The following is a 25,828-nucleotide window of genomic DNA, read 5'->3' on the forward strand; positions in this document are numbered from 1 at the left end:
ATGGGGATTTTCACCCAAAGAACTAGGCTATTTAAAGAGCTACAGTAACCACACTGAATACAACATATATTTGTATTGTAAAATAAAAGGAGCAGAGACGTGGTTCTCAAGATGACAAACATTTATTTATTCAAAAACTGAGGCACTAGATTAAAACATTACTCTGTCTCTGCCAAAAGCACAGACCAATTGAAGTTGCTGTAAAAGAAGCCATTTGTTTATTAATCAAGGTAGAAAAAACTCCAACTTGATAAATACATACACCTGTACACCAGCACTCAAACAACCCATTGCAAAAAGCTTACTACACATTAGGTGGGTTATAGGCACACTACAAATCAATTCAACAGCATGCAATGGATAGAATGGGGGCCAAAAGCCCCCACAGCACGGGCAACCTTGATCTGGTTCACACAGGAAAAAAAACACAATTAAAACCAAGTAGCTGTTAGGTTATCACACTAAACAAAATGCAAAAACAGAAAAACAGGCAAAAGCAGCTCTGAATATACGCCTGTAGAACAAAACACAAGGCCCCAATGCACACTAGAATTATACAGAATACATTATAATCATAATACCATCTGGACATGGGTCTCCAACAGGGGGTCCTCAAGAGTTACTACAGGGGGTCCGCCACATCTTTGTGTGATGGGGAACATTAGTCGAAAACAGCAGATCCACAAGCTCACTGTTGTGAGCTTGTAGATCGGCTATTTTCGGAGAGTTGGTGTAGAGGGGAAAAGAGCGGACCAAATACAAAGCCAACGGTTAACTTGACTAAATATTGAGGATTTAAAAGGTTAACTGTCTGAAGCATGAATCCAACATATTAATAAAAAAGATGATGTATGTCAAACATGTCTATGACGCATTCCGCAGTGCCATGAGTGGACAAGCCTATTAAGTAGAACTCAGTTAAAACAAACTGCTTCTTGGCAGTTTGTCATCAATACTGATAGCGGGTGGAGGCCTGAGGAACATAGAATCAACTAAAATGAACAGTGGCCTAAAACTCTACTTCTAAAGCAAACAACAATCAGCTGCCTACAGTAGGCCTACCGTGCTCAGACAACCCAGTGCACACACTTAAAGGCCAGGTTAAAGGTAGTGGGCACCATGTTTTATAGGGGAAGGGGTAATCAGTTGACTGCTTACACCTGAGTAATTGTTTAGACACAGAACCCTGAAAACAAACACACACACACACACACACACACACACACACACACACACACACACACACACACACACACACACACACACACACACACACACACACACACACACACACACACACATTTTACTTATTTATTTTAATCCACAAATTAAAATTCATTTACAGGGAAACAAATATACCGGGGTTAGACAGTTCATGGGGACCTAAGGGTACATATAGCACCTTATCCTCCACACAAACAAACTGCCTATAACAGCCAAACAAGTTGTTTGGCTTTGCTATTTGTTATGCCAGCGATTTTCAGGTGGTCCATTTACAGTATATACATGGCCCAGGCTTCCAAGTTCCAAATATGCAGGGTCTACATCTGTAGGCTACCCAAAGTTCTGTTCTAGAATCAGAACCTCTTTGTGTCTGGTGTCAACAAAAACAACATCAGGTGTATTCGGGATAACACTCTTGAATGTTTATTGCTGCACTGGATGGCAATCATGGCATACATTTTTGTACTGTCTGCATCAGACACTATGTCAACAATACGGTCATGGCGAACAATGTAAGTTTTTATATGCACTACATCCATTTGTGATGTGTGCAATGTATTCTAGATGTTGTTCAGAATCACGATGGTTTAAACAGAGTGGACTATGGATGTCAGGATACCAGATTGACAGATTGTACTTGGTTGGTAATACACTTGCAGTCATGCTTTGATGGTGTATTTTAAAACATCCTCCCCAATAACAGCATTTTTGTACATCGAATGTGAAACAGAATGATCAGCGGAAATTGCGGAATCAACACAGGCCAACTTTCCCTGCAGTCGGAGTCCACACCAATGTTGTTTGGCCTCAGTCTGCTTCATATTATGCACGCACGCACGCGCACACACACACACACACACACACACACACACACACACACACACACACACACACACACACACACACACACACACACACACGGGACCGTACCTATGTTCCCCAGGTTCTATGTTCCCCAGGTTCTATGTTCCCTGCAAAAAAGGTTCTATGTTCCCCACTTACCAAAAAAGGTTCTATGTTCCCTGGGTTCTATGTTCCCCTTTTACCTAAAAAAAGGTTCTATGTTCCCCGTTTACCCCAAAAAAGGTTCTATGTTCCCCATTAACAAAAAAAAGGTTCTATGTTCCCCGCTCACCCAAAAATGCAGGAAACATACATTTTTTATTTCCAATTATTAATAACATCTCTGAACACACACAACTGAACATAATGGGGAGAAATTTCTATCAGAAACTTGCCCGCCCCTTTCACCTGGCGGCCATCTTGGTGATATAGAGCACCTTGTAGCAACTCATAATGTAATAACGGCGTAATAACAGTTCATAATATAATAAACTAAATGTCATAAAAGCTCATAATGTAATAAAATCATGAGCGATAGCGCAATAACGGGTTTTTGCATAATATAATAACGTAATAATTTGTTACATTAAGATTTGTTTTCTTAATGTCATCTTAACTGTCATGCCAATATCATGACAGTATCAACTTTTAACATCATATAAACACCATAAAAGGCCTAGACCAAAATGTAGGGAAAAAAATAAAACCTTGTCAGACAAGAGGAAATGCTTGTCAAAAAGGCAAGGGGGTTGGGGGATATAGCCAATAAAAAACATGCATCATTAACAACAACAACAACAACAACAACAAAAGCAAAACAACACCAGAACTACACTAAAATTGAAGAAATTCCAGTAAAAATTGAAGATATGCCTATCAAATTTGGCAAAATCAAAAATGTACACGGTCTAGCCCATGTAAATGATACGGCTGACAGCCCTCCAGTATGAAGGCAGATCTCTGTGGCCCTGATTGTATTGCGGTTAAACATGAAGTTAAACATGAGGTATCATGTCAGTATCATGTCAGTATCATGGTCAGTATCATGTCAGTATCATGTCAGTATCGTGTTCAGTAACATGTCAGTATCATGGTCAGTATCATGTCAGTATCATGTGTCATGTCATATCATGGTCAGTATCATGTCAGAATCATGGTCAGTATCATGTCAGTATCATGCCAATAGGGTTAGTGAGGGTTTAAAATGCTCATTTGTTAATTGCATGGTCTTCTTTCTCTCAAGTTCATTCTTCTATGTTTCTATGGCTTATTGTGCATATTACTTATCATTGCTTCTTTCTTTTTTATTTCTGCATTCCCTGACCCCGCTTATCGCTGCTTGCAGCTATATTTGTATTTATTTTTATGTGTAAAAAACGTTTTTTATATGCTTTATAAATTAAGCACTTTGAAACTGCAGATGATGGCCAATGTTGATGATAGTAAAAATGATAATAATATCGTATCGATATCGTGAGCCCAATATTGTGTATCGTATCATATGTACCGTGAAATTAATGTATCGTGACACCCCTAAATAGATTTTGAGTCATGTCAAAGAAGTTTTCAAAACATTATATTTTGACACTTTAAAAACTGAAAAATTACAAATAACTAATGGGTATAAATACATGTATTTAAACCTTTTTAAATGTCTCACCATTTCCTGCATTTTTGGGTGAGCGGGGAACATAGAACCTTTTTTTGGTTGAGTGGGGAACATAGAACCTTTTTTAGAACCTTTTTTGGTTGAGTGGGGAACATAGAACCTTTTTTTGGATGAGTGGGGAACATAGAACCCTTTTTTGGTTGAGTGGGGAACATAGAACCCGGGGAACATAGAACCTTTTTTGGGGGGGGAGGGGAACATAGAACCTGGGGAACATAGAACCTGGGGAACATAGGTACGGTCCCGTTTAGGGACAGTAAAGGTTGCATTCATAAACTCATGGATATGTCCTCATGATACAACGCGCATGTCATTCAGCACTCCATAGGCACAAGTGGCGGCTTGATTGATTGATTGATTGATGTACTTTATTTAGTAAGACATGAGAACAACAGTACATGGAAGTACAAATTCACAATACAAGGTCTACTAAACTGGAAGACTCATTAAGCACTGAGCTTGTTTAAGATGAGATCCCCATGCACACAAATCATGATGACATAAGAGACAGACAGATATACACACTACTATACAGAACGTCATACAATCAGCTTACAGGTTACTGGTATGAAGAGTGAAAAATATGTACAAAAAAAAGGAGGAGGGGGGACCGGGGGAGGCTTCGCCATATACGGCAGCAGAGACAGCGCAATATTCTATCTCTATTGTAGATATGTTGTTATTACAAGGATGGTGTAAGTATCTATGAAAATATTCAACAATGTTTACCTGCGGTTACAGGTTCTCTGAGAGAATGGGTGTATTAAAACGACAGATAAACCAATTAGTGACGTTGGGTCAACATTTAAGGATTTGTATTTCCCTAATTAATTTGAACAACTTTGTAAATATTTTCTAAAAAGGGCTGTCATCTTTCAACATAACTTTTAACATAAATGAGAGCTTTCATATTTTCTCTAAAACCGATGCGATCTCACGACTTTTATTTTGAAAAACAGGAGGGAACTTCAGGACCGGAAGTTGATGTTTGCGCACTCTTCAGATCACACAACACTAGTTACACCTGAGTTACACAGTTGTTATTATTATTGCACTTAGAAATGTTATCGTTATAACGGTAATACTTCGGTGTTGCTGTTATTGGGACGATGGCGTTCAGGTGAGGAGGATCTGGGTCTTTTACTTTTCATGAGCGAAGCTGGGTCGGTGACATTTGCGACGTTAGCTTGCTAGCAGGCTTGATGTGTGTACAGTCCAGTTGTCAACAAGCTACTGACAGCAACGAGCTGCAGGCTGGAGCCACTGGAGAGCTGAGCTGCTGCACTGCAGACTGTGGTTGACAGTGACACCCACCAGCGACAAAGGTAGGGACGTTTTTCAGTTAACAGCTAGTCCTGAAACATGACTGTCATGTCATGACAGTCATCATGGATGAACTTCAACCTGGTGTTTGCACTTTCTCCATTTTACGGCCCGTATATCTACATAAACGCTCAGATTTCAAATATAAAGTGCTTACCCCATGGCCACGGATGTTATAACTCTGTACGGGCCCTCAGAAGTACCCGTTTCGTCCTTATTGTTCAATAAAAAGCATTTTAATCCAATCGGTGGCCATTTTCTACGTATTTTCTCCAGATGCTTTCAACTACGCGACCCTATCGGTCGGGAGGTGTATTTCACTCTGATACATAATAACTTTGAGAAAATGGCCATCGGTCGAATTACAATGCTTTTTATTGAACAATACGGAAGATACGGGTACTTCTGAGGGCTCGTACATAATTGTAACATCCGTTGCCATGGAGAACGCACTTTATATTTGAAATGTGAACGTTTATGTAGATGTACGGGCCGTAAATGGAGAAAGTGCAAACACCAGGTTGAAGTTCATCAATGACTGTCATGATATGACGACATGTTTCAGTGCTGCTGGTCAACAGCAAGCTATAGTCATTCATTTATAAAGACCTAGCAAGTAACTAGATGCAGTTATGGAAGAAAGTACTCAAGATGTAAAAGTATCAATAACGCAATGTAGAAATACTCTGTTACAATTAAAAGTCCGGTATAAAAATGTACTTGAGTGAAAGTATTGGCATCAAAATATACTCAAAGTACCAAAAGTAAAAGTACTCAACTCATTATGCAGAATGTCCCATTTCACAAGTTCAATATGTATAAAACTCTTTTGAAAATAGCCGATCTGCAAGCTCATAATGCCTCAAGACACGTTGTGAGCTTAGATAGGCTATTTTCAAATTCAAAGTAACTAGTAACTAAAGTTAAAAAATAATAATTGTGGAGTAAAAAGTCAGGTATACAAACAGTGGTGTAAAGTAACTAAGTACATTTACTTAAGTACTGTACTTTTGTAACATTTTCAGGTATTTTTACTTTCTTAAGTATTTACAATTTTCAATACTTTTACTTCTACCCCACTACATCTCAGAGGAAAATATTGTACTTTTACTTGTACAATTATATGAAAACTTTATATATAGCATTGTGAGCTTGTAGATCTGCTATTTTCAAAAGATTTGTATACATTTAAAAACGTATGAAATGGGACATTCTGCATTTTGAGTACTTTCTACTTTTGGTACTTTAAGTACATTTTGATACCAATAATTTTGTACTGTTACTCAAGTACATTTAGAATTCCTGACTTTTATTTGTAACATTGCAGTATTGATACTTTTACTTTTAAGTAAAACATTTTACTTTTCCCACCACTGTATATAAACATCCTGGAAAGGCGTTACTGCAAAACAGTCCTTCCAGAGTCTTTTGCACTCTTTCTCTTTCATGTGAAATGTAACATAACCATAAAGGAGTTTTGGTAATTTTGACAGCCAGTGTCTGTGTTCAGGTGAAACCATGGCTGACGACCCCCAGAGAAATTTCCGTTCTGCCTATTATGAGAAAGTGGGCTTTCGTGGAGTGGAGGAGAAGAAATCACTGGAGATACTGCTCAAGGATAACCCTCTTGGTACATAACAGTTTGTTGTAATATTTGTTGTAATAACCCCCTTGTGTCGTTACTGTCGTAGTCTTGTGCCATCTAGAACAAGGTTTTCTCGGGTAGAAACCAGCGGCCGTATTCACAAGACTAAAGGTACCACCTAATGGTCGATATAGGAGAAAATATTTTACGATAGAATAGTAGAATTCTGCAATATCTGCCGTTACCCGCGACTGCAAAGAAGGCTGCATTTATGTGCTCCTGTGCCTCTTTCTTAGCCAGAAAGGCATGTGTTTCCGAGGCTAGATCGAGGCATTGTTAAAGGCAGATCCAGATCTGCCTTTAACAATGTCCTTAGGCAAGAAGTAAAAGCTGTTCTTCCATCCAGTTTTTCATTTGCAGGGCAGTGTAACACCAGGCTCTGTCAGCCATGGTTATTCTAGGCTACTAATTAAAAGGCTGTTTAAATGCATATCTGCTAATTATTTTACATGGTGCCAGTGCCAGACATGTAAGAGGCTGACAATTAACATATAATCGACATATCAGTATTATATCATCATGTTTCATATTGTCAACCATAACGAGTTCAACCCCACCCTTTCTCTTAGCTTAAGATTTCTCCTCATTCCAGATTCCACAAAACATGTGGATACGGTCTCTGGTTTGCATGCATGTACTCTGTCATTGTGGGTGTGTTTCATCATCAGGGGTTGACACTAAGGTCTCAGAGGCACTTAGCCATCGTGCAAGTACAGGTCATGTTCTACTTGCCCAAAGGTCATGCCCACTTGCCTGAAAAGTAAATCATCATTATAAAATGATGATTATGAAATTTAGGTTTTTCGTAACAAATTAATATATTAATATATAGTTATCGATATTAAATCCAATCGATAACTGCCGAGTGGCTACAGTCACTTTGAAAAACAAAAAGAATGAGTGAAACTGCTAGTTGTAAAAAGGTAGCATTGTTCTTCATGAATAGCCAATAATATTGAATTAAGACGGAATGCACTTGCCCGTCGGGCAACCTGGAAGCAAACTCCACCACCTGCCACGGGGCAGTCAGGCAACCGTTAGTGTCAACCCCTGAATGGCTTGTTTAATTAATTAGTGGGACCACAATGACCATTATGTTTTTATATTATTACAATATTAGTGTTCAATGTTTGTGTTGTGTCCTTTTTAATGGTATAATAGATGTGGAGAAGCTGAGTACTTTCAGTCAGAGGTTCCCTCTCCCTTCCATGTACAGGATTCATGTGTGGAAGGTACTGCTAGGTAAGAGATACATACACGCACACTCACACTCACACGCGCACGCGCGCACACACACACACACACACACACACACACACACACACACACACACACACACACACACACACACACACACACACACACACACACACACACACACACACACACACACACACACACACACAGAGAGTTATGTATTCACACAATATAATGTATCTGTTGAAAAATGACAGAAATAGACGATCTACAAGCTCACAACACGTCACATCGCGATAATAAGTCCATTGCAATCATTATGTAACAATTGTAACATGCCTGTTCAAATGCTTGTCTGTCTCCAGGCATCCTGCCACCCCACAGTGACTCTCATGCTCTGGTGGGAGCTTACAGGAAGGAACAGTACCAGGACATTCTGGAGGCCCTGGAAGTGATGAGGTTCATTAACTCCAACACACCCACCACCCACGTCTACCTGCGCATGTTCCAACTGGAGAACATGATGCTCCCACGACGCTCTGAGACCTTACCCCCCGTAAGGAGGTTTTTGGTTCTCATATATACAGTAGCTTGAGGAACCGAATAGAACATGGCGCCACCTCTCCATTGAACTCAATGGACGCGGCCGTTAAGGAGGTTTTTGGTTCTCATGTATAGCTTGAGGAACCGAATAGAACATGGCGCCACCTCTCCATTGAACTCAATGGACGTGGCCGCCATGTTGGTTTTGAATGGTGTTCTCGGGCCTGATTAAGACAGGATAGTATATTATTGGATTGCCATCTTATCACCCAAAATGCCTTTTAATTCCAGGCGTAACTCGTAGGCAGCTACAAACTGAAGTGCTGAAACACCACTAGGCGATATAATTCCTTTAATATTATGTCAATTTGTCAGATTACTTTTGGTCCCCTAAAATGGTGGGACCTTTTTGACTTTTTTTCAGGGCTGAAGAAGGGTATATCACACTGGGAAATGTGTATCTGCCTAATGTTTTGCAGATTTTTCTTTGTTTATTTAGATGTTGTAGGTAATCCATATTATCCAATTTATTTTAAATTGGTTTCTAATTTACATAGACATTGTTTGATATGAGGACTATATCAACCAAAACAAAGGTATGGCTCGCAACTCACTTTGATGCTCCAGGTTTTGTTTCACAATACAGCTGATACGACGTTTCGACCCTTTCGGTCTTTTTCAAGTATAAACAAGAACAGGAAATGACCTCTTTTTATACAGGAACAAATGATTTTGGTTACCAGCCCCACCTGGTGATCAGGGGCGGTACCAAGACTTAATCAACATTTTGTCAAGAGACAACTTATCAAAAGACAACATTTCATCTTTTACATTTTACAGAGTATTAACATTTACTTGATTTTTACAACTATTTTTTAGAAAAAAGACTTTAGTAAAAATTAAAAACAGTAGAAAACTCAATTCATTTGATTCTACAGACAGGTAATAAGGACTAAGCTTATTATCTGCTGACAAATATTTTCCAAGCAATATTTCTCCAAAGAAATATACATTTCATGAAATGCATTTCTTAAGAAATACTCCTTAAAAACTATATATCTTTTGACCCGGTCCAGATCATAGCCACTGTGTACAACAAGTTACAAGCAAAAACAACAAAAGGAAAAGAAAAGTTAACGTTTTACAACCTACACATATACAACTCCCTTCTTTGGCTTGTTTACAAATATGGCCTAATATCAAAGTCCTCATTGAGTCCTGTTGGTGCCATGGTTTTAAGATAATGGATCCACCATACTTCCCTCCTCAGTAGGAGATTGTCTATATCAACTATATATCATACTATATCAACCACACATAGAAATGTTACTGCACTGCCTTTCATCTGGTCTAATCTGTCAATGCTGTTCATCACCTCAAAAACATAAGTTGTTTGATAGTGATTGATTTTTATTTCAGTGCTGTAGCTTGTGATATCAATGGGTCGTTCTTCCGTTCCAGGATGAGGAAGATGACGACTTCCTGTCCATCAGCCGGGCCATGGAAGAAATTGTAGATGACCCTGTTGACTGCTATTGGCTGATAAAGTGCTTTGTCACTCAGTTCAACACCAAGTTTGGAGACTCCATACCCCATCTGGTAAGTGCCAAATCTTGCTTAAGCGTGTGAAACGTCAATGACTTTCAATGGCTAAGCCATATAGTCAAACTACGGCGTCAGAGTCGTAGTTATTTTTGTGATACTCTTAAATGACCGTAGATGATTGTTAGAATGTATACAATTATTTAAACATTGTATTGTCATGTCTGACTAAGTCTAATTTACTTTTTAATTTAAACAAAACAGGCCCACTGTATGTTTTACATAAACTATTTTTTAGACACCCACATATTTTTGGCTATATACCACAGGCGTCAAAAGTGTTTTAGTCGTGAAACTTGCTCTGCACAAACATGGTGACGTAAACTTGTAAATGAAATTTTACATACTTTAAAAAGTCTGAATTCAAACCAGTGACAGCAGAGATATTTGTATATAACACTGTTTCTCAACGGCGGGTCCGGGGACCACCAGGGGTACAAAATAGACCCTTATGGGTCTGTAAACGCTGAGGATTTTACAGTGTAGATTGGGGTTCCATTTGTACACTCTCAGAGTTACAGAACTGTAAGGGTCCATTTGGTCGTATATCCAGTGGTGTAAAGTAACTCATTTTTGAGGATTTTTGGGCGGTGAAACCGCCCCTATAAGTGAGGTTTGGAAATTTGTACAATTATCTTGGGCAGTGAAACCGCCCCTATAAGTGAGGTTTGGAAATTTGTACAATTATCCTGCGCTGTGATTGGCCAATCACAATCTATTCAGGACTGTGATTGGCCAGTGTCACATGACACATGTGCATAGCCCTATATAAGAAACCATAACTTTAAAAAAAAACATATATTGGTTTTTTTAAAGTTATGGTTTCGTCCATCATAAAGAGTGTTTCAATAAATGTATTTATCTTTTGTACATGATTGGTTGACTCCATTCAGCATTGTGATTAGCTAGCAAGACACCGCCCACTTCACACAGGGTGTGATTTTTTACTTTATTGGAGTATTTCCAGTTTTCAGTACTTTTACTTCTACTCCACTACATCTCAGAAGCAAATATTGTACTTTTACTCCACTACAATTACTTTTTAGACTTCGATTATTATCGCAAAACACACTAACCACTTCAGCCCTATATACATTTCGGCCATTTGAAAATAGCCGATCTACAAGCTCACAATGCGTCGCATCGCGTTTTCTTTTTTTTTACATTTTTAACTGAAATGGGACTTTATGCACAATGAGTACTTTTACTTTTGATATAGTATATTTTGATACCAATACTTTTGTACTTTTACTACTAAAGTAACTAAGTAAACTACTAAGTACATTTTGAATTCCGGACTTTCACTTGTAACAGAGTATTTCTACAGCAGTATTGATACTTTACTTAAGTAAAACATGTGAGTACTTTTTCCACCACTGCGTATATCACATCATGGTTCTCACCACTGTTTGTCTTTGACTTCAGCCAAAGAGCCTGGAGCACTATCTGAGCCAGGAGGAACCTCGTCTCTTGGAGCACCTGAAGAACACAGGCACATTGGCTCTGCTGCCCTATGGGCTCTGGTTCAAGCGGTGCTTCGCAGGCTGCCTGCCTGAGTCCAGCCTGCAGAGGTTGGTGTGTTGCTAATAGGGGAAACCTGGTCTAGGAGTGAAACAGTTAATCAAACTTATCGATTTAATCAATTATAGAAAATATTCAAATTTTTTATAATCGATTAAGTAACCGCTCCCTATTTTGGGCATGTCATTAAAGTCTAAACTTATTTTTTTAATAAAATACCCAAAAATTTAATTAGCCGGTATATAAGCTCACAACGCTTTGCATCGCGACAAGTTGTGATATTTTTTAAATATAAAAACGAGCTTCGATTATTCGATTAATCCAAAAAGTGATTGATAAAATAGCAATTCTATCCAATTATAAGGCCAAAAACAAAAGCATGATAATATTGCAATTTAGACAGAACAAATGATAAATTATGTTGCTAAATAATGATACACTATCCAAAATACCTGTTTAACATGTTTAAAAAGTGTCCGTCATGAGTTGGCTTACTGCCACTAAAGTTTGATATAATGTTCTTCACACCTTAAACATAATAACGTTCTCAAGTCCTGTCTTATTTAGTTGGCAGAGCTCCATAGTAGTCATGTTTTGCCAGGAACTTGCTTGGATTGGTCAGTTTAGTTGTCTCTGGTCTATGTTTCTCAGAGTGTGGGACAAGGTGACCAGCGGCTCCTGTAAGATCCTGGTGTTCGTTGCTCTGGAGATCCTGCTCAGCTACAAGATAGTGCTGTTAGGTATCAGCCGGCCAGAGGGAGCTGTGAACTTTTTGTGCAATGTAAGTCAACGAACAGCAAAACACATCATGATAACAATATTATAACAAAGAAATGCTCCTTATTTCACCGTCTTACCCATAGCCTAATCCCCTGTTACTGCATTTCTATAGTTATAACCTGTGGCCTCTCAGCTTATCTTCCCATTTATTTCCCTGGCAGATACCACAGGAAAACACGGATGCCATTGTTACCAAAGCCATCGACCTCTGGCACAAATACTGCGGTACACCCATGCATTCTGTCTAGTTTCACGGAGGTCTTGATGTCACCAACATCTGTGACCAGAGACAATGCACTCCCTGTGATGCGCCTGGACCCACCGGCCACCGGTTGCTCTGCCAGGGGAAAACCTGGAGATCTATTACGCACAACATCCTGCAGGCTTTAAAACTGGAAACTAACCAGTGTATAATAAATAAGACTATGTTGGCAGGCACTGTCTCATATTGATGGCAGTCAATTCACAGCCTTGTCAAAATTAATTATTTGAGAGAATGTGTGATATTTGGAAAGGAGCAGGAGATGACATGCATGGACTAATGGACAGCTAATGATGCTAATGTGCAGCAATAGATGTTCAAGCAAACTAATGATCTGTGTGTGAATGTCAGTGTGATGCCTGTTGGTAATAATGGGACCTGGAAGAAGATCCACATAGGAGCGAAACGTTGTCTGTTTATATTTCAAATAAAGACGTCTTTTACCCTTAGCTAGGTGTGCGGGTTCTCTTCTCTCAAACAATGACGGGCAACCACAAATTATTTAAAACTTCTTATGTTTTTAATACGTTTCCTTCTTTAAAGAAACTGCATACATCATAGAAGACTCACAATAAGTTAACAATCACATGCAGTTTTCCATTTTACAAAACAAACTTTAAAATGTTTAAAGTCTCACCTTTGTTGCTTTATGTACATATCTTATACTTCTGAGGGTGACACTTTTGTCTTTGTTGAAACTTCAGAAATGTAAGCGACAGTAATATAACTGTACTCATTACTGAATCCTGTACGCGCACACACACAATCATGACAACAGGGCAGCCAGTTGTCCAATAACGTAGTCGAATTGGCAATTCCTCAACTGTGTATGCATTGTAAACAATTAACATTTGGATGAAAGGTGATAATGTCATCTCCTTATTTTTCCAGTGGTCCTCAACGTTTTCAGGGCACGACCCCCCCCCCCCCCAAATAATCTGAACAAAGGACCCCCCCACCCTGATAAGCACTTGAAATTGTAGGATTTGAGGCATTACATTTAGTTTGACTCGGTTCCATATATTGTGAAAATAGCAGATCTACAAGCTTTTAGCAGATCTACAGTTTTTATAGTATTGTTTGTTGATTACTTTTGATGCAGTACAGTACTTAAATTGTCACTTCACTGTCATCTGGGGAACCCCCCCAAAAATATCATGTGGGGACCCCCCTAGGGATCCCGACCAACAGGTTGAGGACCACTGTTTTATACTACCATGGTATTGTCTCAGTGTACAGACAATAAACTACAATGCACAAAAAAAAAGTCAATACACTATGATTAATCTCAACCTAAGAGTTCGGCAACATGATAATGTGTCTACAGATAACTCACTGTATCAAATGCAACAACTACATTTGGCAATAGTTTGTAATCCCTGTGAACACTAGTGTAGGCACAGCGACAGTGGGGTTGCAGAACTCTCTGTGACAAGCTAATGCTGGGACACATTCAGGGTTACAACAGTTTCCAAATGGCTTTGGTTTTTAGAGCGGGTAGCGAAGCTGTCTGAAATGTCCCAGGTGATAAGAGTTCTTGAATACAGCCACTAAATGGCTAGCGACCTAAAACGGACTATCTTGATATTACTAATAATTTGGCTACTGTGTATATGGATATGAAAAGTTTTGTTTTGAAGAGTGCATTTGGATTTGATTAGCACCATGGGATCTTTTGGCTTACAGCTGCCTTCAACCGCAAATATTTTCTCTGTGTCTTTTACACTGGGAGACGAGATTACACGGGATGTTGCACATCTGTGGAATGAAATTGAAATGTGCCCAACGCAAAACCTTCCCATGTGGGGAAAATATGTCTGCAAGAGAAATGGGGGAGGGAGGGGGGTCAAAACATGACATAAGTCAAGAAAACCCCCCGTCTGTTCCACCAAGAACTCCAGTTCTTGATATTCCGGTTGGCATGTAGTCTGTATCAGAAGTCCTGCTTGGAGTACCAAATTTAAAAAAGAAAAAGTGCAGCAAAGTAAACATATCAACACCCCCTTCATCATAAAAAAAATGACAAAAAAAAAAAAGTCCATAAAATCTCCACTCGGGAGAGAAGCCAGTCAAGTACATTTGTTCTCCACAGCAGTGTCTCTGTTAGAGTGCGCACTCCCATGTCCCATTTCCTGCAATGGTACAGTGTATGAGTTCACAAGGTGCACTGGACTGACTTAATGTTGTTTACTTCCAGTCATCAGAGTCGATGCTAAAAAGTAGCAGTTCGCAGTTACAGGGGCAGCAGGTAGCAGTCCAGCACTTGAGGCTTGTGTGTGGGAGTGCAAAAAACCTTGGCCGAGGTCTGACTGAATTTATTTATGGCCGATGAAACCTGCAATGGGGATAGACAAGAGTTATTACATAATCAATAGAGCTTGTAGAGCTTTTCACCAGCCAAGCGTAAAGTAACAAGTAATGTATGACAAAAAAATAAGGAATGCAAATACAGTACCTGGTCAGATGTCGACTCGATTCGTGCACCTCCATCTCTGTGCTTTTAAATTCATTAAGTTCCTTGCGTATGGCAGCCTAAACAGGACATACAGAGCCAGATATCAGAACATACTGTAAATCCAAAACATCTGAATACCTGTGAATAGGTTTAAATACTGTAGAGCAGTTGTGCTCAACGTGGGGTCCAGGCCACGGTTCATTTAACTGAGAGTACAAATGGAACCCGTAAGAGTCCATTGGATTCAATTTGTATACCCTCAGAGTTAAATTAACACATAGGAATTTAGGTCCTTGAAATTAAAATGTTTGAGAACCACTGCTGTAAAGTATGTGTGTGTCTGTGTGTGTGTGTGTGTGTGTGTGTGTGTGTGTGTGTGTGTGTGTGTGTGTGTGTGTGTGTGTGTGTGTGTGTGTGTGTGTGTGTTTTACCTTATCCACCGCTGTTAGCCGTGTCCAGGGCTTGTCTGCCCGCCTATCATAGTCCTGAGTCTCAGCTACCTCCACATAATCATTGAATCGGATCAGAATCTTTGCCTCCCTCAGCTCCACTACAGTGGGCCTCTCGCTCAGCTAGAAGGTGAAACACAGAGGAGAGCCAATGTATCCATCAAATCATCCCAGTGCTAAACCAGCTGCATGCCAGGCAACGCTCGCAGCACAGTGAGATGAGAACACAACCCACAGCTGCTCCCATAAAGGTTAGCAGACCAGCGTTTCCCAACCTGTGGGGATATTGCGATTGGGCCCCCAATTTCCCAAATGATTGCCAAAACACTAAGTCATATGTTTTTTGTTAAAAGGTTAAAGCTCTATATTCTGATAGTAATCATTGCTATAGAGCGTTTGTTCAGTAACAGGAGTCTCCCCATCTTTCCAGCTCTTTAATAAACCGAAAATACATTTTCAGTTAGCTGACAAAATGTCAGCCAATCAGGAGAGAGTACCCATCAGCTTCATTTTTATAGTGTTCCAGAGCTGTCTGCTCATTTCTTTGTGTCATCACTTCCAATTGTTTAATCTGTATCATGTCTGAGTTCTCTATCCTGATTGGATAAAATTGGTATCCTGACCTGAAAATAAATGTTCTGTTTAATGAAGAGCTGGAGACTCCTGCTACTGAACAAACACTCTATATCAATGTGTGCTATCGAAATATAGAGCTATTTAATCACGTACCCTACCTTTAACCCATTAAAGCTGGGAAAGCATCAGTGTCATTTTAGATTTTAGCGTTGGCTATTCAAAAATATCAGATATACAAGCTTACAGCGAGTCACATACATCTGATATTTTTGAAACATTTTGAAAGTGTGAGAACTACTGATTTAGAAGGCATTTGTAGAATTGGCCTCAGGTATACTCATTCACTGCCACAATTATTGCTGGCCGCGTTTGCCCACTGCCAGAGATTTTTCATAGAAAAAAAAAAAAATTTGAAAAAATTAAAATTACGTTTTTTACGTCAGTGGCAGGATTGGTAAACGGGAAAAATTACGTTTTTTACGTCAGTGGCAGTTAATGGGTTAATAAATATAAAAAAAGAAAAGTACTTTTTTCTTTAAAACTTGCAAAGCCGGAACACAATCGATGATTGATTACTAAAATAAACATGCTCTGAAAGTGCCGCCCAATTGAGGAGAGGGAAGCGCATAAGTACTTCAACTCTGTCTGTTAATGGCTACTGTCAATGTACTCTTGAGCCAGACACTTCTTCTGCCTAGCACAATTGTAGCCGTCTTAACCCATTAAGACCGGGAAAGATTTGAGTTACAAATGTTCGCTTTAAAAATATATATATATTCAAAGATTTGCACACATTTTCACGATTTTTCAAAAATAACAGATCTACAAGCTCGTAGCACTATGAGCTATTTTTGAATAGCCCAAAGAAATAAAAAAAAATGACACAGATGAGTTCCCGGATTGAATGGGTTAAACTAATCCATGGTGTGAATGCATTTAGCTGTAATGAGTAACCTAGTGTGGAGCAGGATGTAAAAACCTACCCAATATAGATAATATCCTAGCTGTCGGGCAGAAACCTCTATCTCCATATTTAACTTTTTGTGTGTTTTTGTAAATGAATGCCCTACTTCGTCATACGACAGCGTCACACAAAATATCTTTAAGCTTGTCGATCTGCTGCTATAGAATTTAAATCCTGACAAGTAATAGTTTTGGGACATACAGGTATGTGGTTTCTACTCGACAGAGACGATAAATTGTACTATATGTACGACTGGAAGAAAACAGCAAACAGTCTTGCCAGAGACTTTTGCTGTTCATGTGAGCAGTGATGATTTGTGAGCTTTTAAAAAAAGCCCTTTTATTTTCTGTTGGCTGTGGTCACATTTAAGCTGCCAGCACACTCCAAAAGTCCATTTCTTTTTCTGGGCTGCCGAAACCAAAGAATCTCCATGCGGATTAAATTGCTTTATACTCGATGCTGTGGAGACTTAACATTAGACCCTGCCCACTGTATATAGTGCTGGAACAGTGATTTCACCACCTGGATCTCCATTCTTTGTTTTTAATCACCCTCCAACGCACTTTAACATTTGTCTCTGAGATTTCATCATTTGTGGCAACAGATGCTTTCGTAAGTGGACAAAATGTGTGCTGTCTCTCTCCGTTAATTAATTTCCACCTGGTTGTGTTTTTAGTCCTTCAGAGAAGTACCTCCTAACAAACAACCTTTCTTTAAAACAGATAAATGTGTCAGCAGGAAATAAACCAAAATTAATCACCTTGAATTTCTGACTAATCACTCACAAACACAATGTTGGCATTGGTGTCATCTGCGGTGATGTTTGGCTAGTTAGAACATCTTGGGGGTGCAAGGAAGTGCCAAAAAGAACTTTGGCAAGAGAGTGCATTCATTTGATTTCACAGCATTTACACCATTTAGTTCTTACGACCAAAACTTAAGGCCAAACTTAGTTTCACATAGAGTTGGTTTGCCCCTGCAGTGCAAAAGTGGCTATTGTCACAGTGTCATTTCAGTGGCTAATATACCATGAATGGATGTGGTATGGAGTCTGTGTGTGTGTGTGTGTGTTTGTGTGTGTGTGTGTGTGTTTGTGTGCACGCGCTCGCACACATCTATTGATTAATTCACAGGGATAATAGATCAACATTACAGAGGCAGCTGTGAGACAATACAGATATTAGCTGGTACGTTCACTTAAAATGTGAAACAAAAGTGAACATGCGTGTGTATGTGCGATTGTGTGTGAGTGATGATCATCGCTCACACACATACGCGCTTGTGCCCTTGTTGCACAACCCTTGCGTGTGATATCGTAAGAGGTATAATGGGATCACATTTGTCAAAGGGGCTGCCATCTGAGCAAGAGAGATACAGGTCCCCATGGCAACCGCCCTCGCGGCTCCAGCTGGGCTGGTGCGCTCGTTTGCCCAGATGTGCGCAGCCGTTTCCCCAATCAAAGCCTCTCCTCCAGCCACTTCCCGCGGTGCCTTACCTTTCTGGTCAGCCGCCGCTTAAGCTCCCTCTTCTCCTCTTGCTCTTCCAGTTCGTTCCGTGCTGTTGGAAGAAGAGGGAGGAGAGAGATTAATTGATTGATTGATTGATTGATTGATTGATTTAATACTTTATTATGAGAGATAGGGTTGAGATCACATATACCAGCAGTTGCCAACCTTTTCTGGATCAGGGCGGCAGGCCCACTTAAAAATCGTAAAAGCGTTCACTGCCCTCCCATCTGACCACTAAACAGTTAAGTGGTCAGAAGGTTGGGCATTTTCAGAATTAGCATAGTACACTTAATTTTTTACATTGTGTTTTTATAGTAATGTTATATTAACATAAAAATCATAGTGTTTATTTGCGGACCCACTTGCAATAGAATCGCTGACGTATACTTAGTTACGCGTTGGTGTCTTGCAGTGATTTTTTTATGTAGGTTGTGTGTGCGCGCGTGTGTGTGTGTGTGTGTGTATGCGTGTGGACCTACGTTTGAGTATGTTCCTCTGTTCCAGTTCCTCAGCGCTTGGCCGTTGGCTGAGTCGCCTGCCAACAAAACACCATACATTTCAGCATATCTAACAAGCAGCTTTTTCTGTGTTTTCGGGCACCCTTTCATCAGCACAGCGCTCGTCGGGCTCTTAACCACTTAACCCATTAAGACGGACGATTCTACAAATGCCTTCTAGATCAGTAGTTCTTACACTTTCAAGATTTCAAAAGCGTTCAAAAATAGCAGGTGTACAAGCTCGCAGCACAGCACAAAGTGACGCGCTGTGAGCTTGTATATCTGCTATTTTGGAATAGCCAACGCTACAATCTAAAATGACACAAATGCTTTCCTGTTTTTTATGGGTCAAACCCCATATAGTTGAGTTGAGCGGAGTACCTCAGGGCTCTATGCTAGTACATTGCGACACGTTGTAAGCTTTTCGATCTGCTATTTTCCTGCGAAAGCTTTCCCAACAATACGGATTCTGGGGTTTGAGTGGTTAAATCTTGCGCAGCAGCCGCCAGGCAAAGCCGCTGACGGCGCAAGAGATATCATTTTTTATGAGGCCTTTACAGCCGCGGGAGCCTCAGATTTACATCCGACTGAACGGACAGTGATTCATGCGACAGTGGGAGAGAAAAGATTTAGCAAGGAGAGCAAGGAAAGAGGAGGGTGGAATCAAGAGAGTGCAGAGAAGGGAACAGGATAGGAAGTAGGGTGTCGCGAATGAGGAAAACAGCTGCCTCAATGAGTGAAGGAAATGAGTGAGAGTGCTCTTCTCGCTGGGGTCCACCACATACCACACCTGTAGTTACTGGTTATGGTGTAGAGTTTTGATATATTGAAACATATCATTTATAACCAATCACTGACTTAAAGCAGCACTATGTAACTGGCGGGTCCCTGCTAAGGGCTTGACTGTATTACTTGGGGGGGGGGGCAATAGAAACCACTGTTCTATTGCTCTCTCTTCAGCGTTAATCTCATGCTCTCTCTCTCTCTCTCTCTGTATCTTGCCCTCTCTCTCAGCAGGGGTCTCAGCTTTGCTTCTCTCCTCCGTTATGAGTCATCATCCATCAGCGGCTGTCTTAAGCAGCTTGGTCTCATCTACGCCGCGGTGGCCTGCGTAGGCAGGGGTGGGGCACGAGCACTAAGCTAGTACTAGTAACACACACACAGTTAGTGTGTGTGTGTGTGTGTGTGTGTGTTACAGTACATGAAGGGAAGCCGTGCATGAAGGAAAAGTAGAAGGAGAACGCTTGTTTTTCGGCACGAGTGGCGCCACACGAACGAACGCACCATCCCCCGTGACATGCGTTGTGTCGCCTATTTCCGGCTTCGCGGTTAGGGTCAAAAAAAAAAAAAAAAAAAAAAAGGCATTCCATAATATGGCCATCTTAAAATGTTGACGTCCTCACAAGTATAGTAATACAAATGTGTGTGTGTGTGTGTGTGTGTGTGTGTGTGTGTGAGTGTGTCCTTTTGTGTGACTACGGGTTATTATCTCACACTGTGATGGCTCTGTGATTGGACAATATTACGAGTCTCGGCGTGGACGTGCGTTTATGTGTGTGTGAGTCTCACCTTGTGAGCTTAGTGCCTATTTGCTGGCGGAACTCCAGCCTCTCCTGGTCTGTCAGCATGGGCAGGATGTTCTTGTCCTCCAACTCCCTCAACGACGGACGGTTACCGATCTTGATGGCCAGGGAGTCCTTTCTCAACACCTTCATGGCCAGTGTGCCTGCAGCACGGGACCACACAGACAGGGAAAATCAATCATGCTAGGCCATAACCCAGTGGGGCTCTCAAACCTTTTCACGTCAAGGACCCCCCAAATGTACAGTATATGTTATTTGGCCGCGGAAATAGCAGATGTGCAAGCCTGCCGCACGCACTGTGAGCTTGTATATCTGCTATTTTTGAATAGCCAACGTATAAAATATGGATAAAGTGGTTATAATGATTGTGATACTGTATTAACAAATTTGGGACCCCCTGGAACCCCCCCCCCCCCAAGGACCCCTGACCCCACTTTGAGAACCACTGCCATAACCCACATTGTCGAGTCAGTTCAGCCGATCCAGGACGTTTGGCGAGAGCATCAGTAAAAATCTAGTGTTCATTTAACTTCAAAGAGTGTACAAATGGAATGGAATGGACCCGTAAGGGACCTTTTCGGTTCTATTTGTGCAATCTTAAATAAACACTGGAGATTTAACTGTGCAGTGATTACTTCCCCAGCCCTCTCCTCTCTCATTTTTATAAGCGGGCGGATAAAGAGCTGAGACTGCATAAATAGTTCATACACATAATGGCGCTGGGATCAATAATTCACAACTCTCATTATGAACCACAGCCCTGAGTGCTTCTCTGGCCCAAGTGAATTTTTGCGTGAACACCTACAGTACATGTGCAAATTAACTCCTTAACCCCTATATCAGTGGTTCTCAATGTGGGGTCCGGGGACCCCCGTGGGTCCTTGATGGGGTTCCACGGGGTCCCTAGCGAAATTAATTCATATATTAATATCACATCAAATTCAGTTTAACCACCCTATTTACATTAGCCATATGAAAATAGCCAATATACAAGCTCACAACGCTTCTGCTATTTTCCAAACAATCTTGAAGATTTTTTTCTATTTTTTTTACATTTTAAACACAAATCTTATATGGGGGTCACTGGCACAAAATAACTTTAGATGGCGGTCTGTGGCCAAATACATTAATTTGGGGCTCCTTGACATACAAAGTTGGAGAACCACTGCCCTTTATACTTGACCAGGGCCCATTAAAACCGGGAAAGCATCTGTGTCACTTTAGATTTTAACCACTTTAACCATTATTTTATACTTTGGCTATTCAAAACATAGCAAATCTACAAGCTGAAGTGACGCGCTATGAGCTTGTAGATCTCATATTTTTGAAAAATCGTGAAAATGTGTGCAAATCTTTGAATATATATATTTTTTAAAGCGAACATTTTTACTCAAATCTTTGCTTCTGGGGGTCCCTGGAACAAGATATTTTTTTGATGGGGATCGGCACCACTGATACAGCATCATACGTTTTTCAGAAGACTGTTAGGATTTAGAAGACATTTTTGTAGAATCGGCCTCAGATCTAAATGGGTTAAACTTTGTCGGGCCGTTTGCATGCTGAATGAACTCAAATTACAAGCTGAAACACGCACTCCATCGCTGAGCACAGCGGACAGACAGACGGACACGTACTTGTAAACATCGAAACGTCCTCCTCATCATCTTCCTCCTCGTCCTCCTCTTCTTCGTCATCCTCATCATCGTCGTCTTCCTCGTCCTCCTCTTCGTCATCGTCCTTGTACATGCCGGGCATGTCCTCGTAGTCCGCCTCGCCGGGGTGGTTCTCCTTGTCATCGTTGCATTCGATCATCGCCGCGGGAACGGAGTGCATCATGGAGCTGGTTGGTGACAAGAGGGCAAAGGTCTCAATGAATTTTTCTCAATGCAAGTAGGTGGGTTTTTGACAAACTTTAGACTTGATTTTCTTACCTTAATAAACATGGTCATAAATACTATATATTTCTAGTCGCTAGTTTAAAGTCTTCTTTCAATCATCATGATATGCGTTTTGGTAAATTATGATCCCATTTATTTTAAAATTGACGATAAAGTAGGGTATGCAGTGCACTAGGAGGGGCGGGATGATTTGATTGACAAGCTACACAACCAATAGCATTCATTCCCCGCCCCCACTCTTGATTGACAAACTACCTAACCAATAGCATTCATTTCCGGTTGCATTAGCTATGACGCGACATGACGCGATAAAGAAAGATGGCGGATTTGAAATTCCTGAACAATCGGCTTCATTTACGGTCTGTAGAAACCAATGGCGTCGCTTTGTCCATTCACTTTTACAGTCTATGGATGAAACCCTAAAACAGCGCCATTCTCAGGATGGATATTGCAAGTGGCCCCCAAACAATTGGCAAAACAGTCAGATTTTATTGAAAATATAACATTAATATGAGAAAAGAATTACATTTGTTCTTTAAAAACTTGAAAAAGAAATGTCATAGTGACACCAATACATAACACTTTAAGTATACATTAAAATAAACATGCTCTGAAAATGTACGTGGCCATAGAATGCCATACATCGGGGTTCTTGACATGAACATTTTTGAACCACTGCCTTATAGTACACCCTGTAAGCAACACAGCTGCCATTTATAATGGATGTGTTTGATTTATTTAGGTGTGTCAATGTGCATTGTCAATACCGTTGACTAGTAACTGTCTATGCTCGCACATTGGCACACCCATGCTCTGGGCACATGTCAATCTAACACACCCACCCATCATTAATGTATTAATGTATTAATGTGCTGCTTATTAGCCTGCCATGTGTTTAATCTGCTGTAGTTTTTAACCTGAACCAAACCTGACAAAATGACTAAAACCGCCTAGGGTGGCAGAACCTTAAGGCGAAGCATGCATGGGCTAAACGGTTTGTTTTGTTTAGATAATTTTCAATTTTTTCAGGTCAGCAGCAGGTATGAAAGGTTTCTTTGTCCAATCAGAAGTGCCTGCATTGTGCATTCAAGGACATTTAGATATTGTTTGCGATGCATATACATTCCATAGAAGACAGGCTATTTCTTCCCACACTAAACATCAGATCTTCTCACAGATGGAGACCTTTGTTAATCCCATATGGGCAAATTCAGTTTCAGCTCCACCCAGCTGATCGCTGCTCGGATGGTCATGATGAGCACTTGGAGCGAGCTGTTAAGGGTTAAGTGTCTTGCTCAGGGGCACTTCGACACTTTGCCACGGAGGCGGGAGGCTGACCTGGTGACCTTCTGATTACCGGACGGCCTCTCTACCCACTCAGCTACTGCCGCCCACATCTGAACAATGGGGTTTAGGTTCCAAAATCGGTCAAGTTTCTCTTTAAGAATGTTTCTTTCACGGTACAACAATGGACGAGATGCACAGGAGTTAAGGCTCATAGACCCTTTCTCTGACGCCCGCCAAGGCTGCACAAAGAACTGAGTAGGTTGTCAAAAGGCAAAAAAATCACTTTGCCTGGAGCTGCCAGAGCTGACTGGCAGGAAATTAACTCACCGGGAGACAACCAATCAGAGTGATGGATGTAGAGGTGTGGGGGGCGAGGGGGCATCTGACACACATCCATTCATCAGCGATCATGGGTCAATAGCGTAGCGTTTCCCATGTGTGCAGCACATCTGAGGGCACATGACGTGTGTGTGTGTGTGTGTGTGTGTGTGTGTGTGTGTGTGTGTGTGTGTGTGTGTGTGTGTGTGTGTGTGTGTGTGTGTGTGTGTGTGTGTGTGTGTGCGCGTGCGTGTTGTGTGGCTGATTGCACTGTGCCTATTCAGTGACAGTAGCTCTCTACATGAATTTCAGCCGTGACCTTGGGAGCAGCTAACAATAGATCCAAGACCAGACGTGCGAGCATACAGCCAGAATAGTAGGGGGTACTAAGTGAAAAATCGTTACGCGGCGGATAAAAGCATGAAATTTGATACAGATGTCCCTTGGGTCATCCTAAAACATCCTAGAAGGGGTGCCCAAAAAAATCTTAAACAGGAAGTGATTTATGGACAAAATCCAAAATGGCCACCTAAACTGTTGACCGTTGACTCAAAAGACACCAAAATAATCTCCAAAAAGCATAAAATGTGGCACACATGTCCCTTGGGTCATCCTAAGACATCCTAGAAGGGGTGCCCAAAACATTCTGAAACAGGAAGTGAGTTATTGACCAAATTGAAAATGGCCGCCTAGTGTTGTCGATTGACTCAAAAGACAACTAAAGAATCTCCAAAAAGTATAAAATGTGTCACACATGTCCCTTGGGTCATCCTAAGACATCCTAGAAGGGGTGCCCAAAAAAGTCTTCAACAGGAAGTGAGTTATTGACTAAATTGAAAATGGCCGCCTACAGTGCTGGCGATTGACTCAAAAAGCCTATAGAATCTCCAAAAAGCATACAATTTGGCACATATGTCCCTTGGGTCATCCTAACACATCCTAGAAGGGGTGCCCAAAATAATCTGAAACAGGAAGTGAGTTATTGACTAAATTGAAAATGGCCGCCTACAGTGTTGAAAGATGATGCAAGATACCTAAAGAATCTCATAAAAGCATGAAATGTGGTACAAATGTCCCTTGGGTGATCTGAACGCATCCTACAAGGGATGCCCAAAAAGGTTTTAAACAGGAAGTGACCGCCTAAAGCAGTTGACACAAAAGAAAACATAAAGGGACGTCATAAAAGTGTATAATTTGGTACGTACATTGAGTGCTTCTTAATATATCCTAGAAGAGGTTATTTATTTGCTTGTTTATTAAACTTTTTAGGAAGGGACCATGTTGAAGAAATTCTAAATGGCTGTTTAAACAGTTGACCATGGCAGTCTGCATATTATGCAGACTCAATACGACAGGTTATGCAGTGCATAACCTGCCGTATTTTGTGGTCTACCTTCTGTTTTCATTTCTACATCACTTATTCATTTTACTTTCTGCATTATTTTTTTATTGTACTCTTTGAATCTTCTTTATTTATCTAACTCTCTGCATATTCTTATTTATTTTACTCTGCATCTTATCTTACTCTGCATATTCTTATTTTACTCTCTGCATCTTATTTATTTTGCACTCTACATCTTCTTGCTTGTTTTACACTCTATCTTCTCATGTATTTTCTTCTTGATCATTACTGTTTTTTTGTGATTAGTGTTTAGTAACTAGTACATGTATTCATGTGTGCCAT

General features: G+C 40.5%; 2 protein-coding genes across 6 annotated transcripts in view; one reads left to right on the forward strand and one right to left on the reverse strand.

Annotated features, from left to right (window-relative positions):
* The first annotated feature begins 4,698 nt into the window (after positions 1 to 4,698).
* On the forward strand, positions 4,699 to 13,058 carry tbc1d7 (TBC1 domain family, member 7). 2 transcript variants are annotated; one of them, XM_080430038.1, is made up of 8 exons: positions 4,699 to 5,061; positions 6,553 to 6,689; positions 7,866 to 7,946; positions 8,267 to 8,457; positions 9,906 to 10,043; positions 11,472 to 11,617; positions 12,219 to 12,348; positions 12,509 to 13,058. In XM_080430038.1, the coding sequence occupies exons 2-8, from the start codon at positions 6,578 to 6,580 to the stop codon at positions 12,593 to 12,595; spliced, it is 885 nt and encodes a 294-aa protein (XP_080286164.1). In that variant the 5' UTR covers positions 4,699 to 5,061; positions 6,553 to 6,577; the 3' UTR covers positions 12,596 to 13,058. The 2 variants fall into 2 exon arrangements, with proteins under 2 accessions (XP_080286164.1, XP_080286163.1); XM_080430037.1 differs by having other exon boundaries at positions 4,700 to 5,061; positions 6,570 to 6,689.
* Positions 13,059 to 13,617: 559 nt separating this feature from the next.
* phactr1 (phosphatase and actin regulator 1) overlaps positions 13,618 to 25,828 on the reverse strand; it is a 43,138-nt gene continuing 30,927 nt past the window's right edge. For 3 of the 4 annotated variants that reach the window (XM_080430035.1, XM_080430033.1, XM_080430032.1), the window contains exons 7-13: positions 22,276 to 22,481; positions 20,628 to 20,784; positions 19,041 to 19,096; positions 18,549 to 18,610; positions 15,496 to 15,636; positions 15,065 to 15,141; positions 13,619 to 14,944 (exon numbers count right to left, since the gene is read on the reverse strand). In XM_080430035.1, the coding sequence (XP_080286161.1) occupies positions 14,929 to 14,944; positions 15,065 to 15,141; positions 15,496 to 15,636; positions 18,549 to 18,610; positions 19,041 to 19,096; positions 20,628 to 20,784; positions 22,276 to 22,481 (715 nt within the window). In that variant the 3' untranslated portion in view covers positions 13,619 to 14,928. Of the gene's footprint in view, positions 14,945 to 15,064; positions 15,142 to 15,495; positions 15,637 to 18,548; positions 18,611 to 19,040; positions 19,097 to 20,627; positions 20,785 to 22,275; positions 22,482 to 25,828 lie in introns of all 4 variants that reach the window. The other variant, XM_080430034.1, reaches the window with a different exon arrangement.

The sequence above is a fragment of the Gymnoscopelus braueri genome (assembly GCF_963280865.1).
Source record: "Gymnoscopelus braueri genome assembly, chromosome: 6".
Taxonomy (NCBI): Eukaryota; Metazoa; Chordata; class Actinopteri; order Myctophiformes; family Myctophidae; genus Gymnoscopelus; species Gymnoscopelus braueri.